The sequence below is a fragment of the Bombus pyrosoma genome, linkage group LG5 (assembly GCF_014825855.1).
Source record: "Bombus pyrosoma isolate SC7728 linkage group LG5, ASM1482585v1, whole genome shotgun sequence".
In the NCBI taxonomy this organism is placed as follows: domain Eukaryota; kingdom Metazoa; phylum Arthropoda; class Insecta; order Hymenoptera; family Apidae; genus Bombus; species Bombus pyrosoma.
In genome coordinates, this window is record NC_057774.1 from 3869650 (window position 1) to 3886215 (window position 16566).

A 16566-nucleotide genomic window follows, 5' to 3' on the forward strand; every position below is an offset into this window, starting at 1 on the left:
AACTTAAAATTCCATAGCTACAACGTCGAGTAAAATCGCGCGGTATACAGCAACTGTATCCAATGAAATTGTCATTTACGTTAACAAAATATTCCCGTTTTACATTTCATCGTCCCTAGCTAACATTGTAAATATTTCAATGTCGCAATATGACACTCGTTAGACTACCCCACGTCAGCGAAAGGTCATTGTTACGCGAGAAACGAGATTCACGTGGTCGCGAAACACTTTACCGTGTCTGTCGCAAAATAAAACGCGTACTCGAGCAGAAAACGGTTCTCCGCCTTGTGTTCGTCTTGTGCTCTCCATAGCCAAGGAGGATAGTTCCCGAGTCTTGTACGAATTACTTTGAACGTCGATTTCGATCTCTAAGCTCGTTAACTATCGATGTCTCCTTCGAGGGGTTCGAAAGCTGCGATTACCGCTGTTTCTGGAAGTTTCCTTCCCGGTGAAACGCTAAGCGTTCAAAGCGAAATAAAACAGAGGCCGTAAATTTCACGTTTCACCGGAAAAAAGCACAGAACTTGACTCGAAGCAGCTGTTCGAGCCGTGTCATTCGAAAGCCACCCTCCTTCTACGGGAAACTTCCTAACTATCTCTCACGCCTTGGTTTTTTACGTGTAGGCGCGGTAACAAGGTAAGGACAACGAGGGACGTAAGAAATTGAAAAAAATGACATGGAATTTCGAATCCTCCCTTTTTTCCCAACACTTCTTTCCCTCGTGAAACATCAAAAATGAGATACGCTTTCGTAGCAACGAGCACTGTCAACGAATGTACCGTAACACTGAGTTTCTAGCTATGAATGTTCTTCGTTGGATTTCTCAATTGTGATTTATCGACTGTCGACGCAAGACGAAGAGTTTTTGTTCTTATTCGAGCGATATTATTAGATCATAGGCGATGAGTTCAGTAGCATATAAATATTCGCTTGATGAAATTTAGGAATCAACGGTGGAGGAATAAAAGGAACTGAATGGCAGAAAGCAATTGGCTCCAGTGACGCTCGGTACTTAAGCCCTAAAGCTTATATCGCAAGAAATGTTCGCCCTTGTATGCACGTAGCTTTCGGTTCCTACGTTGAGAAACACTGACTTGGCGAAATACGCGTAGGTGCGGCGCGTAGATATAACCCGCGCTAAACCGTGACGGCTGTATGGATGTGTTTGAATGTATATAGTCGTAGCAGTTCCATTCAACGAAGCTTATTGCCGCTGTTACACCGTATGAATATTGCATGCACAGACACATCGTAACCGGCGCTATCTCCAGTAGCGCAGGCTCCTTTCTCGTCCATTCACGCCGGCCCGATCTATCGATATCATCGAAACGGCTCGCCACCGTGGTCACGGAAGCACGTTGGCCAGAATCGATTAACCGAAGAGAGCCCGGAGCGGATGGTGGAATCGATTAACCAAAGGGAGCGCCGGTAACGGAGTGAACGCAGCACGTGCTTGGAGAAAATGAAACTTGCTCTTGGCTGGATTTAGAATTTCAGGGAAATAGTTACTTTAGAGTACACGAGGTTAATATCTCTTAACGCATTCACTGAATTACGTCTTACGAGTCATTAGACCCAGGTCGGAATGCACTTTCACGATACGCTGCACGATACCGAGTTGCCTGGTTATTTGACGGATAGATTCCGATACACGCGAAACATGTGGTAAAACGTTCTACCACGTAGAAATGGCTTTTGCGTATGAACTGTGAACGTGTCGAATTAGCTCATATTTTCTATTAAACGCATTTCGATACATGCTTTAGAAATTTATAATATCAAACGTTTATAGTTGAAGCTGTGGCTAGAAATTTAATTATAGTGTGAATGAATGGGATACATGTTAGGAATGTAATATAACGATATTTAGTTACAAGAGATATTAGGAACATCTAATTCCAAGAGAATTTACGAATTGTTGAGTTCAACGTTGTTTAAACTCAGAATCTTGAAGAACGTCCCCGCTCGCTCAACAGAAACGAACTCGTGTCAATCTCAACCAGTTCATCGATGGCCCATAAGACGCGAATCGTATCAAAGGGGCCAGGGAAGATTGAAGGGAGCCAAAGGAACACCATTCGTGGTAGTTCATTTTACCGAAGTTGGTTAAAAATTTCAGTTAATTGGGTTTCACAGGCTGTCGTTTCACGGTAAACGACGTTAATTGCAAGTGGCATCCATTTCTAGTCTGACTAGGAAAATCCAATGAAACTGTTTAGCTGTACAATGTCACGTTTCACATTGGGAGAGGTTTATCGGTTTTCCCGGAGGCATTTTAATCGGCCCATCCGAGCGAAGTAGTTTCGAGTTTTTGAAAGGGAGGTTTCTGAATCGAAAGAGAATGGGGACGTTTCAACAGGTATACGCGATTGATCGAATGACAAAGGGGGATTACAGGTCGGACTTCTTAGCCGATAGAAGAATAGAGAAATTTGAAGTTGCAGGTGGAAGTGAACAAACGAGCGGACTTAATCTTGCGAGAAAATTAGAACGAACAAGTTTTTAGATGACTGGCGTATTGACTTAGGACCAGGCTGGCCATCTGGCTATTTAAACAAGGCAACGTGCAAGTTACATGGAAGCCAATTTGCGCGTCCAAACTTTTCAGTATATTTCAGCTCCTTATTCTCCTAAAATTGAAAAAGTTACCAACTACAGCGTATACTAAACTATAGGCCAAATTAATCTCCACAATACGTTTTAATTAAAAATTTAATTCCTTTCTCATGGCTCTTCCTCGATTAAACAAGAATTCCCACGCAACTATCCTTATACGGTTTCATACTACTTCGTGCTATTACTAGCAAACTAGCCAATAGATACGAGGCGAATGGAGGAAAATAGAAAGAAACAGAAGCAGATGGAAATGAATGGAAATGAATGGGAATATTACTCGATACGGAGCGTCGCTACAGGAGTCGCGGTGTTCGATAAAGGACACGATATCTTTTCCAGCGTAGAACACCGAAATACCCTAATAAAGGCGACCCAGCGCCGTGTCCACCCACGCGATCTCGTTCCACTCCTATGGAAACGATAAGCCGAAGGGCGAGTTATCAAAGGCGTCTTTGCTATCAGCTAAAGATACCTTCGACCACTTTCGATCGGCTGAAATTCAACCTCGCGCCCATATTTTCCATCATCGAATTTCGTTCGATCAAAAGCATCTTTAATAAGCTTGTTGTACGCGAAGTACAGAGATTCTCGGTAGATACTACGACAGGAAGGTGGTTTTCTCTATGATTCTTTGTGCAAATCGATCGAGGGTGAGTCGATTGAGAAAACGATAACCAATGAGAAAAGGAGTATAAACGTAAGACGTAAATCGTAACGTCGTATGAATCTTCGATACAGTAATATCCGAGTTATTTTATTTCGCGAAAAAGATGACGTAATTTCCTTTGAAATGAGTTTAAGTCATAGAAGCAAATTATTTCTTTCTTCGAGTTCGTATTTCGCGTCGATGCTACTTGACGATGCTACTTGTATTCGCAACGACATTTTCGATGTAACTCGTGCCTTCCGGGAGAAACGGTAACTTTAAGGGACCCAGGCGCGCGATTTGCATTATTTAAATCGCAAGACAGATATCCGGCCCAACTGGCGTGCTTCCCAGTGTGGCCATTTGTTTTCAGAGAGAGGAGTTGAAAACGTCGTTAAAATCGTCTCTGTTAAATAAAGCAAATCCTGACCGAAGTAGGACGAGGACGAGGATACCGAAGACGTTTGTCAAACTTGACGATACCGCCCGTTCATCGATAAACTGAGAAATCAATGTTGATCGAACCGTCGTCCTTTTCAACAACCAAAATACGCGACCCGAACTCCATCTAATTTTAACGCGCGAAAATCGAACAGATACGATCGCAACGTAGAAATTTCAGATTTCGTTTCGGACCTATGCATGTTATAAATCGTTGGAAATAACAAGGCGAAGGAAACCTCGGTGAAACTCGATTTTCAGCAATATACAAATGCTGTTGTCACCCTGCTGAAATCGAAGCCCATCAATCTGGCATGTTTGTGCCGTTTCCAGACTGAATATCCATTTAAAATGCAACGTAATGAAAGCGGTACGCGCGGTGAACGACTTGGAGTGTTTAATCTTCGTTTGTCCCGACATTTGCATCCGTCATGCCGCGATTAAGAACGATTCAAGAAGGTGATTATGTGGAATCGTTTAAAAGCACGTCACCGTAACGATCTTCACCGATGACGAGCGATATTAGCATCGATTTCGTTGATGATGCACGAGTAGAAGCTTCCGTATTTGCAAAAAGTTTTCAATTGAACTTACTACTAGAGAGTTTTAGAAGTCGAGGCTTTTCGACTTTAATAGTTCCAACTCGAAACTCCGCTACTTTAAGTTTTCATCCTACTTTAGTCTCCTTAAATTTTCGTAATTAAAATATCTATTCATACTACTCAAAGTTCGAACTTTAGTATCTTCGGAATTTAAAAAGAGAATTTTCAAGGAAATGAGAGAATGGTAAGAGTTTTTTCAAGAAGATATACTCAACTCCTCGAATTATCTGGAAAGAGGAGAGATTTTCGTCTGATTACTCCTCGACATCGGACATGGCCGAATGAACTTTGAACTCGACGATCGAGCTTGTTCTAGCAGTCGAACGATGTCATGGGTTAAACGCACCTCCGGCATTCTGTTTTTCATGAGTTCACACTTCCTATGCTACGTCGACACTGGCGAAACTTTCTTTCGAGATAAAGTTATCGCAGCTTCGATGTAGATACCTTCTATCTTACCGGAACGAAGAAGTTTGTCGAGGATTATGGCACAACTCGGCCAGTCAATGTCGCGAGAAACGATTCTTTCTTGTTTAGGTTCTCCGGGGTATTCAAATTTCGAGCAATAAATCGTTGTTTCTGCTATTTTTATTTAACCGGTTGGAGTTTCAAGAAAAGTTATAACGTTCGGTCTTAATTGCAGAATTTTTACAAAAGATCTGTAAAATACTGTAATGTTTTGGATTTAATGGTAAAATTTATGTGCATGAAGCAACTAATTGTACGAATAGTAGACGTAAACTTTACTGGTTGGATTATCATTCGTGAAATACTGCTTTGTTAGTGATATGTAAAATGCTCGCTCGATTTATCACGATGATTAATTGTAGCAGAGCGATCCTGCTACACCTCTGAAGATAATTTCAAAAGCGTTTATGAATTTGAAATTTTGTTATTACCATTTGTGGCAGTGTCTAATGAAACGATTAATGAAAAGAATCGACGGCGCTTCGACGGATTTCTTTTTTCAAATCGCAAGTTTATAATATTTCCTATAGAACTTTCTGTGCTACGAATCACTTCGAACCAAGCTCGACGATGTTCAATTATTGTCTTGGAATAACGGCCGCATCATTATCCTGCACGTGCTCGTGGGAGCGTTTACTTGCATTATTGCGTAAACAGATCGTAATAATTGCTGCGGATGACAGCAGACTGAACTGTCCGATTTAACTTGTCAAAATCGTTCTATTTGAGATATTTAGCCCGCGAAAAATCAGTTTACACGCGATACGAAAAACTACCTCTCACTCTTTCGACTGGCATCCTAAATGTCCAATTTATTTTATAAACAATTGCTAATTTCTAATCATTATACCTAATTCGTTTAAAAACTAACCACTGACCTGAATTAACAGCCAAACCACGATTCCACTGAAATTTCAAGAAGAAATAAATCAAGTGAAACGATTTAACGTTCATTGGTTTGCGTGTATTGCAAACCGATAATTTTTCCACTCGTCGACTCTGCTCCTGATATTCTACTTAGCAACTTGGTCGACAAATTAATCATTGACTTCTAAATTGACAATTCTCTAAGAACTTCTGCCTGCGAACTCATTCGTTGCAGATCTACTAATCGCTCAATGCACCCTTCGAAGTGAAACATCTCCACCGAATTATCAAATATTAGTTCGTTGGAAACCGAGAGTTAGATATCGTTTCGAAGAGCCACGAATATTTTCAGCACGGTCTACGATGCATTAACAGACTGTCAGAGTCGAGAGAAAATCTCGCATGCGAAACAATTGACTCGTTTCGAATTCGCCGCGTTCTTTCCTACCGAATTCCCGCAGGAGTGTTCGCGTTCCATCAAATCCAGGACCAAGCTCGGACTGCACCTGCCATGTCTCGGCAAAATATCATCGACGTTGCGTTTTCTTTGCACTGATAGTTCGCGTTTTTTCTACCGCAAGAAAAGAAGAAAAGAAAAACACTATTCTGTGGCAATTACGAACGCTTCAACGCGAATTTATACGCTTAATGTGCTACCGATTACTCGATATGTTAAAATGTACATAAAATACATAAAGACGTAAAGAGATACGTAAAGATTCGTAATACGTCGAGTATACTCGTCGAGTATTTGCTAGACGAGAGGAATATCTGTTTAGGAACCAATTTATCATGCATTTGGCAAAGTTGATGAAAATATGGAATTTTTTGGGTTGACAACTAAGGAGATGAGGATTTTATCAATACCAACTAATGACAAAATCCGCATTCCTTAGTTGCGAAACCATTGATCTACGCAAATTTTAAACGAGGTTGATAGACCAGCGGAAATGGAGAACAAAATTTGACGATTCGGATGGCTGGATTATAAAATATTGAAAATAACTTTATCTTTAATAGAAAGTAGAACACTCTGGCCTAGATCAAAGATATCGGAGAACTGAAATGAATTTATTAAGAAATGATATGGACGCGTTGATCGAGGTTAAGGATGAAATTGGAAAACTTAAGCAGCGGAAGACACGAAATTGGAGAAACTCAAAAACCAAACCATTTTCTACCGAAATCTATTTTTAAATAAAAAGTTTCCGACCAAGAGATACAGATATTTCTCTGTAACAAATGCCAATGAAAATATTGACAATGAGAGCGAAAATCTCGGTTTGTTTCGAATTGTACTGTGTTGCCCCTAGAATTATAGCTATGCCGGTTTAAACAACAAAACACCGAATGATAAAGAAAGGAGGAAACGGTAAATCGACGGTGAACAAAAACGGCGTTGCTTGTTTCCAGTTTACGGCCTCGTTTTTCCATGTCCAACGGAAAAAGGAAAAATCCAAAAGTCCCAACTATACGTTTCCACTGTTCAATTGATTTAGTCAGTGAGGAGGATTTTGTATTTCACCTAGTGGTAACGAAAGAAAAAAAAACAAAACAAATCGACCGATTTTCGTAACCTATTTCCGCGTCTCACGTTACGATCTAATGACCGAACAATGAAACATTCTTTCGTTAATTCCCAAAAAGTCATTGGTATTGTAATTAAAGTTAATTTCGAACAATTTATTTTATCATATAACGAAAGCAGAAAAAAAAAACGGAAACACGTGATAAAGAGTATAAAACGTGGAACAGTTTTTTGTCTGTAGAGATAAGCGGTATCAACTTCACATAAATGGACCTTTCAAACATGTTCTGTATATTCTGCACGGAGATACGCTTTTGTATGTTCTACCGAACGTGCCGGACGCCCGAAAATTGGTCAGCTTATCTATTACATCGATTTAAACGAGACGCTTGGATATATACTGTGACCTGAAACCTTCAACGGCTGCAACTAAAATACCAAATTCTAACGATACGGAACGTAGGTCTTATCGCCACAGGTCTTTCTATAATCGTGAAGATAGATGGATTTTTACCTGTTCGAATCCTTCGATACTGACGATCTACTGTCTCGCGATAATCTTTCAAGTATAACGATAACGACCTCCGTGATTCATCAGCAAAACCTGACTATAACGGCAAAAATATCGTGCCTTAGCTTTCTAAAGTTGGCGAATATTAAAAACAAAATTTCTGCAATTTGTTCACTGCAATTTACATTTGTATGTAATTCCTTGAAATTGTTTTAATCTCATTTTTATTCATTTTATGTATCCATGTTTGTTTTCATTCAGGCGCCCAACAAAGATTTCCCTCGTACGAATTTATAGTCCATACAAATAACGCATTCCATCTCGAAACTAGTATCGAAATCTGATCAATTTGTAGACTTGAAAAAAGAAACAAAGGACAAACAATTTCCATATCGATTCGCCAGTGAATCACGTGCAAAGGCAATATCGTTATTACTTTCGAATCTCGATCCGATTTTTCCCAAATTTTTGTACACCGAAAGCGCACGCTCGCTCGCTACACAGACACCTAACGCGTATTGTGCAAATTTGAATTTTAAAGTCGAAAGATACGAGAAGTGGTACACGTGAACGTGAATATTAAAAATGTTTCAAGAACGGCCGATGCTCTTTTATCGATCAAAAGAATTCGAAGCAAATGAAAATCGAGATGCAAAGGATCGGGGAAAAAATCCATCAACGAAGAAAATGAGAAAGAAAGAAAAGATGTTTCCCTTTTGTTCCCGAGACCAGCCGTAGGGTAGCCGCATGAAAACACACCAACGCGAGTACCAAATTTCTCTCATCGTTCGACTCGCTTCGCGCGGTGCGAAAGATGATTGGCGAAATTTTGCGGTTTCGGTAACTATCGGGTTTTCTGGGAAACCTATCGAATCCTGGGAAGCCTATTGATTACATGTGTCGATTAGAAGTTAGATTTTGATATATTAGCTATATCGATAGCTACTCGTAGAAGGATTCAGACGTGATCCGATGATAAAAGCTATTTTAGTCTTCCTCACACATATTTGATTCACTTTAAATTGTTCCCTGATTCTTTATTACTTGTAGATTGTATATTATATTTCAGATCGGAGCAATATTCTCTCATAATCCTTATTTCTGTTTCTTCGTACGGTAAATGCTAATATACAGATATAACGAACTATTGAAATAGAAATGATATAAATTAAATTGTGCAGAGAAAAAGGGTAAGAAACGAAGTTTTACGGACGAGAACAAATATCCAGAATTCCGTATTGTTCGTAGAGAAAATCTTGCGATGATCCCGTTCGATTAAACTTTCTGAAAGAGGACTAGTTCCGGACGCGTAGAAAATCGAATTACGAACGGACGGAAAAACAGCCGATGGCAGCTCCTTTGCTTTTTACTCTTTATTAGAGAATTACGGGAGCGAAAGAGAAGGCGAACGCTTTTAACCAAACTTCCGTGCGCTATGAATTGTTTTATATCGCGTCCACGTGCAAACGCCATGCCATAGAATTGGCAAACGAAGCGCAAATTCGATCGTTAAATGTTCTGGAACTCGTACTTCCACCGTGACTTGTTTCAAGTTTATCTGGTAGACAATAATCGTCAAAAAATACTTTCTGCAATTTCCCAGGAATTGTCTCACGAAAAAATAGCGTCTCGTAATGATCACCGAGGGTAATCACTTACGATTAGTCCAACTTGTGTTTCGCCGAAACTACGAGGATCGTAAGTTATAGACTAGACTCGTCGACCAATGAATTTCAGCTTTATGGCTCGGGGAATTAAGCTGCAACCTGTTTTAATCTGATAGTTTAGGCGAAGAGAAAACAGCAATTTAAAAATGGTCGCTTCAAACGGAATTCATTTCCAACAGCAATAATCTAACGAATACACGAGAAATCATAAACAACTAATTCTTCTTGAATACGAACCGGATATTATAAACAAATTCGAAAGATCGACCTTTTATGCGGTGAAAATTTTTCCGCTGGAAAAGTCAAGAAACACAGACGTGCGTATGTAACTACGGAAGAGGAAGGTGGAGCAGTCTGTGTTCGTAGCAGCCACATAAATAAAGAAAACCACGCAATTTCCTGTAACGTGAATATGATTGCTGCTCGCTTTATAGGTGCATTTCGACTACGCTTCTTTGTCGAAGAATACAGCCTTGACGAAGAAGAAACTTTCGTTGGCTAAAATACACGATGCTTGTAAAGACTCGCTCCTCTATGGAAACCCATTCACTTCTAATGATAAATTTCTCGCCTTAAAAAGATGGAGTAAAGATGATGAATAGCGAATGCGTAAAATTCTAAGAGCTTATAAAACTATCGAAGATCGATAATACCAGCGTTAGATGAATCTAGATACAGAAGTTCAAATGTGATGACGCGTTCAATTTTCACGAGAATTTTAATGGAATTGCACGATAGCTTGCGAGAACAAAACAGGATTAAAATGACGAATATCATCCGGCAGCAGAGCTATCCGATTATTACAGTCGATTAGAATCTAAAACCGCGTTAGGGCTGCTTACACGACTGATAGCACGATTAAATTTGTCAAAACTTGTAGGGTATACGATTAGATTTACAACGTCCAAAGCGGAAACTGTACAATTATTCGTATAAAATAAACATAGAATTTTTTTGAAAAGTTCGCCGTTAACGATATGACGAATTGGCGAAAATTGTTGTATATAAAAATAATAACCTGATTATCTGATATTTTTAGTGTTAGATAAAAATAGGAAATTTGTATATGTAAGACATGCTTGAAATTTGTGGCAAAATTAAATCAAAAGCTCTTTAAGCAAAATTTGCATTCATAAGGACAGAGATTTTCGTGCGTAATAAATTCATTCCACGTCGATACCGTAATTAATTTGCTAGCTGACCACAGTCTTGTCAGCTTAGGCTCGCTTAATTGAGTTAGTCGTTCATGAATTTATGAGGAATAGTTGTGGACCGGATAGAATCGCACGGTATAATACATCTATACGTGTCTCAGTTTCCAACTATGTATAGTTCTATACTGCGCTGCGTTGATTAATCACGAAATAAATGAATTACATTTACTGCGCTAATCAGATAGATAAAGCTACGTACGAGTCTATCTGACCTGACTGACGAGTTAGATTCCTATTCTACTACGTATTTCCCTCGTTCGACCTGATATGCTTATATTCTACTTGCTTAAGTACATAGCGTTCCAGCATTCTGACTAAGCATACCATGTTTCTCCTTATCATTAACATTTTAATTACGAATCACAGAGATAAAACCTTTTCGAGTTAAATATTTACTAACGTTGAATAAATATTTCCCTCGTTTAAATGTTTCATCGTATCACGTTAATTTTAACGATTTATCCATTAACATATTTGTATACACATACATTACAGGTCGATAGCTGTAGCATTAAGCGGAAAGTATCCATATAATCTCATAATTCAAGCTAAAGTTAAAAGTATGGTAGGTTCTATGCTCTTACGTGTATCTGTTATTTTTAAAAACTTCATTTCTCTTTTTACATTTCTCTTCGTACTTCTTTACCACGTATCATATTTCTTCTCAATTATTCTACAAGCAAATGCTTTGTTCCTAGTTTCGAAAACATCTCCCGATATTTAGAACGGGCACATTTCCTTTAAAGCAATCAGTAATTAGTTATCCCGTTTAATCGTCGATCGCTGTGATTTACGTGTACAACTATTTGTCATAGAGGCAAGCATTCGTGACGAGGCGATCGTTCGACCACGCCGATTTTACGCGCCGCCGCCAAAGCAAATTCCCCGAATCCAATACTTCCGTTTGGTTGCTCTGTACGATTCAGCAGAATAACGCGCGGATAATGAAGCTTATGTTTTACCGCTACGATAATCAATTTCGACATAGCGGACCCGCTTCTTTGATCATGCCGATCCAACCAAGCTACGCGGTTTTCGATAGAAACAGAAACTCGTTCGTCTTCGAAGCAAAATTCACGTCGGTTCGACGTGTATAATGTACATCGCTGTTTTCCAGTTTCTTTTAAATTCCTTTCGTTTTAGCCATTTGAGTTTTCCCATCGCTAAAAAGAATCTTAAGCTGGAAGAAAATATTAATTTTATCGTACAATTTTCTTTAGAACATTGAAAGTCTGCTTGTTTGTTGAAAGGAAGGCGAGATAGAAATATACAAATTAGGCGTATTCGTAGAAGAACAAACTACGAATTAAAGAACGAAGAATTATGAAAACTGACAAAGAGAAAACTAAAAAGAGAAACAATTGGTATACAAGCGAGTATCTACTCGCGTATACGTACTAACCGCGGCATTTTAGCTGGCGAACTTGACTAACCACAAATCAGCGTCGTCCTTATATTTTAAAATTTCAAACAGTCTCTCGGATAACTACCTGTGAACTTGGTTGTGGAATTTCCATGTTAGCCAGTCATCAGGATCTTCTAGAATGTCGTGGGCTGTACCTACGGGGAAAACTAATCCGACAAGCTTGAAATATCGTCCGTATATAGTACATAGCCGCGATGAAATTGCGGTCAGGTTCTGTGTAATTGAATCCATGTTTTGCTAAACTTTCGGAATACCTTCGCGTTTATTCCTTTGTAATAAGGTAGCCTCGATAGATTGTTTCCAAACGAATCTAGAAAGCTTTTTGTAAATTTATTCAGCGCTATCGATGATTACCTTTTAAAGGATATATGTCCAGTATCTAAAAATGGTCGGAGAATGACAAAAATAGAGAATCAAAATTATTCTTTTTCTATCTTAGAACTTTCATATTAAATTAGCCAAAAATACGAGGCAAGAATTTTATAAAAAATTAAACAGTTTACAAGTGTCGAAATATTATGAACTATTCGTGTTACGCCCTGAGGCTTTCTATAGGCCGTATCCTCAACCGTCGCTCTCGGTAATACAGCGTCGTAGACGGATCGTCTCACTTGGCCGACGAAATAGCTATAATGTATCTATAAGCGCATAGCTGTCGCCAAGCAGCGAGTTCCAGAAACTTCGAGTCGGTCCGTTATTTTAACTACACACAGAAGGTGACACGCGTGATCATGGCGCGATTGGTGGCGTGACCCGAGCATGGTGGGGGTCGCCTCCCAGAGAACACAAAGGAACCATCGAAGGGCAATTAGTATCGATCGAGGATCCGAACGGAATGCATTAAGAGAGTCTAACGAACAAAATTCAGAGCGCTTATTCTAACTAACTGTATCATCACTAAAATATTGGTGACTTTTGTATTATAATTTAAATATTGTTAAATATATAAGTTTATATTAACCTTGTTAATTCAGTGGTAAATTCATTTGAACCACCTCTATTATCTTACCCGAAACAGGGGAACGATCGATTCGTGGCGTCGATTATCAAAATCGTAGCGAGAATTTACGCCTCTCGCTGACGCGCTTTCCTCGCGATCACGTTTCTCCGTGAACGGTCGTAACAATTCGATTCACGTGACTCTGTGTAGATTTGCGAATCGAGAAAGATTATGCATGGAAATGGCGCAAACGTTAATCACGAAGTATCACAGGCAGATATCAAAGAATGATAATTGCTCGGCTCATAGTTGATGGTAACGAGCTTCCGCTCGAAAACCACGCGAGTACACCATTTCCAGGCACACCCCGATGTTTTCGAAAGAACGGAATCGTCGGTTAATTAACCTGTCAGGATGCAAACCCGACGACGCACTCGAGTGTGTTCGTTTCGCCGGGAATTATTATGCCCCGTGTCACATTTGGAGTGAGAATCTTAAATCAGCTTGTTTCCTTCACCAAAATCGAAATCGCGATCATCTTGAAAATCGTTATCCACGAAATACTTCGCCAAAATTGAAGTCTTCAAACGCCCGATTAAATTAAATCACGGACCATTGAAGAAGGCAAACTTCGTTATCGGAATGTTTTATTTACGTTACGGCGTCGTGACGTCGAAATGAAATTTAAACACACCCGGGGATCTCAATCGTCGAATATCTCGCTTGATTACCGTTTCAGGAAAGAAACTCAAAGAAAAGAAAGAAAAAAACGAGAATTTAACAAGTATCGTAGTTTAAATATTACGCTTCCCTATGGATGAAAAGTTTGATGTGAACTAGGAAGCGAAACGTAAGGAAATAATGTTAAAACAAACGGAACTCTGGAATATTTCACGATCGATTGGAGAGTGTTTGAAAACAAAATTGAAATTCGATGAAAAATTCCAATATTTAGTTTCAGCACGAAGCATTCGGCGAAAATAAATACGAATAAAAAAAGGAAAGTAGAATGAAACAACATCGAAGTATTTGTGAAACTGTTGTTTCGCAGTAATTTTTTAAATTTGCACGTTAAAACATTAATGGAACAATTAATCGGACGTGCTAGCGGTAAAGAGATTTGGCCCGCAATAAACGTAGCTAATCGAGTTTCTAGTTTTCCGTACTCGAACTTGTCTATTTCGTTATAACGATGTAATTACAGTGACTCATACTTATACCGGATGCGGGGGTACTTATACCACGCAATTTTCATATTAGCCTACGCTTTACCAGCGTAATCCTATTATCGAGCAACTACAACTCCCATACTTGCTACTGTGTGTTATTCCTACGCGCTCGTCCCTCGGAATATCGCATTACATCGCTGGAATCGACTAGATCGCGAGCTTTGCGCTTCACACGTTGCGTAAATAACATTTCTGTACAATGCGAAAAAGGAAGTATTTTCGCTGTTACCGCTAAAAGCATTAGAGGATAGGTTGTTTCTATTAAAGTGGAACGCGTTTTAGGGCTTTTCAAGTGATGCACCAAACATCTCGTGGATCTGATTATGAATTTCATAGAAATAGATTGGTGATAGTTTAAATCATAAAGATAACTGAAACGAAAATAGGAAAATAAGAACCTTATTTTATGTAAAGTGAACATCTCACACTACGCATAACCTTATTTCTATGTAAGATGTCAACGAAGTATATACACAATACAGAAAGTTTCAAAAATAATATAAAACAAACATATAGAGAGAGAGAGACATCTTACCTTTTTTGCTTCATGGTAGACGAAAGAAAATTGTTCACTTGTCACATCACAAATTACACACATTTGTAGGGAGACTTTTATTCAAACCAACATGGCGATCTTATGTTTTCGCGCGAGAAATTAAGAACAATTTGAATTCCTTCCTAGAAAGCCAATGATTGATGGAAAAGTGTCCACTGGTGCTATCGTACGGTAAAATATAGTACTAAGTGCGCGAATTGTACGTATTAGAATCTGCGATATTTTAATGTTAAATTTCGTCATTAAATAAAAAGAAAAAGTACTTTTCCTGCTTCTATGATGTTTGTTTAAACCAGAAAAATATACGGGGTCAGTTTTTTAATATAAATTAACGCCTTAGCTTTAATTTTGTCATATTAATTTGTATTTGAAATACGCATCTCGAACAAGTGTCTATTCTATCGTCTCCCATCAATTTGAAATAAAATAGAAATGATAGATGATGAATACACGATACAATAGTGTTTATACAATGGGCATTTACAGGTATTTAACGAACAAGATAGTGATATGTAACGATCGACCATTATTTGCTAAAATTTTGTCACCTTGCTTTTACTGCCATGTGTGTTATATTCGTAATGGTTAACGGTCATATTGAACAAACTGTACAAAAATTCAAATATTTTATATACACAAAGACCTTTTTTCATTTCTTATTCTATTCCATTTTTTCAATAAATTGATCGATATAAAAATATATGAAAGCTTGATCTAAAACTAAGAACAATATTTTTATATTTATCATGAAATGTAAAAGAAAATACAGGAATTGTTTTTAAAAATACAGTTTATGAATATTTACAAGTTCACATTTTTTCATTTTAAAATAGAAATGACAATTCATTATTTCATGATTTACTGAGTAATTTAACAATAGGAAGATTGAATTTCATATAAAGAGATTGATTGTATATTTTAAGAATACCGTTTGCGTAACATTTTATCAGTAGTTAATTATAATTACATCTTGAACAATGTTTTTTAAAAATAAAGACAAAAACAATCTTATTAAAACATGCTCTTTCATGATTTCAATTGAACAATTTCACGGTGTACAACGTTAAAATTTTATAAAGCTTCGTATAATATAATTCGTTACGCAAACTTCATAAATAATGTACATATATGTATATTTTGAAAGAAAAAAACTGCAATGTTGATTGAAATACATTACGTTACACAATACCATCTTATTTATTAATTGTGGTATTAAACTGATGTTAAATCTACTGTATATATTTAATAAAATGTACAACTTATAGAAGGTAAATCTTAATAAAAACCATATATCTCAAGATTCGTACATATTAAGATTCGGATAAAATATCCTCCAAAGTTTTATCGTCATGGAGTGGTGAGTGTCCTAATGTAGGATCGCTCTCTAGAAATTCTCGAAGCTCCGATTCTAAATCTGGTACCGCAGAAGTCTCTGACGTGCTCAATAAAGACGGAGGAGTCTGATTATGCGTCATACCGATCTGTATCTGAATAGGTGGTTGATTCGTATTCACGATATTAATTGGTTGATTTTGTTGACTGGTTGGACTGAGTAAATTAGTATTCTGAATCGGTGACGGAGCCGATAACAGATTCGACGGAACTTGATTGTTACTAGTTTGCGATAAGAGATTATTCTCCGCAACGATGGTTGCATTATGCGTGATCGGTTCTACTTCCATGGGTTCTGGTCCACCAAGAGGTGCTATGCCCATAGCTCTTCGCAAGCCGTCTACGGGAGCGATAGCTGAGGGAGGAAGTTTCTTCGCTATTTCCGTTAAATTGTCTGTGATTTTGTCGGCTATCATTACTTCCGCCTCCGACGCTTTAGTAACATTTGACAAATGAGCGGGC

General features: G+C 38.2%; 2 protein-coding genes across 3 annotated transcripts in view; both read right to left on the reverse strand.

Moving 5' to 3' along the window:
• Positions 1-14837, reverse strand: part of LOC122568014 — a 128370-nt gene extending 113533 nt beyond the window's left edge. Inside the window, exon 1 of one of the 2 annotated variants that reach the window (XM_043727281.1) lies at positions 14692-14837. The gene's annotated coding sequence lies outside the window, so the exon portion shown is untranslated. The remainder of the gene's footprint in view (positions 1-14691) is intronic. The other variant, XM_043727278.1, reaches the window with a different exon arrangement.
• Positions 14838-15502: 665 nt separating this feature from the next.
• Positions 15503-16566, reverse strand: part of LOC122568010 (bromodomain-containing protein 7-like) — a gene marked incomplete in the record, with an annotated part of 14242 nt that continues 13178 nt past the window's right edge. The window contains 1 exon segment of the mRNA XM_043727268.1: positions 15503-16566. Within this exon segment, the coding sequence (XP_043583203.1) occupies positions 16023-16566 (544 nt within the window).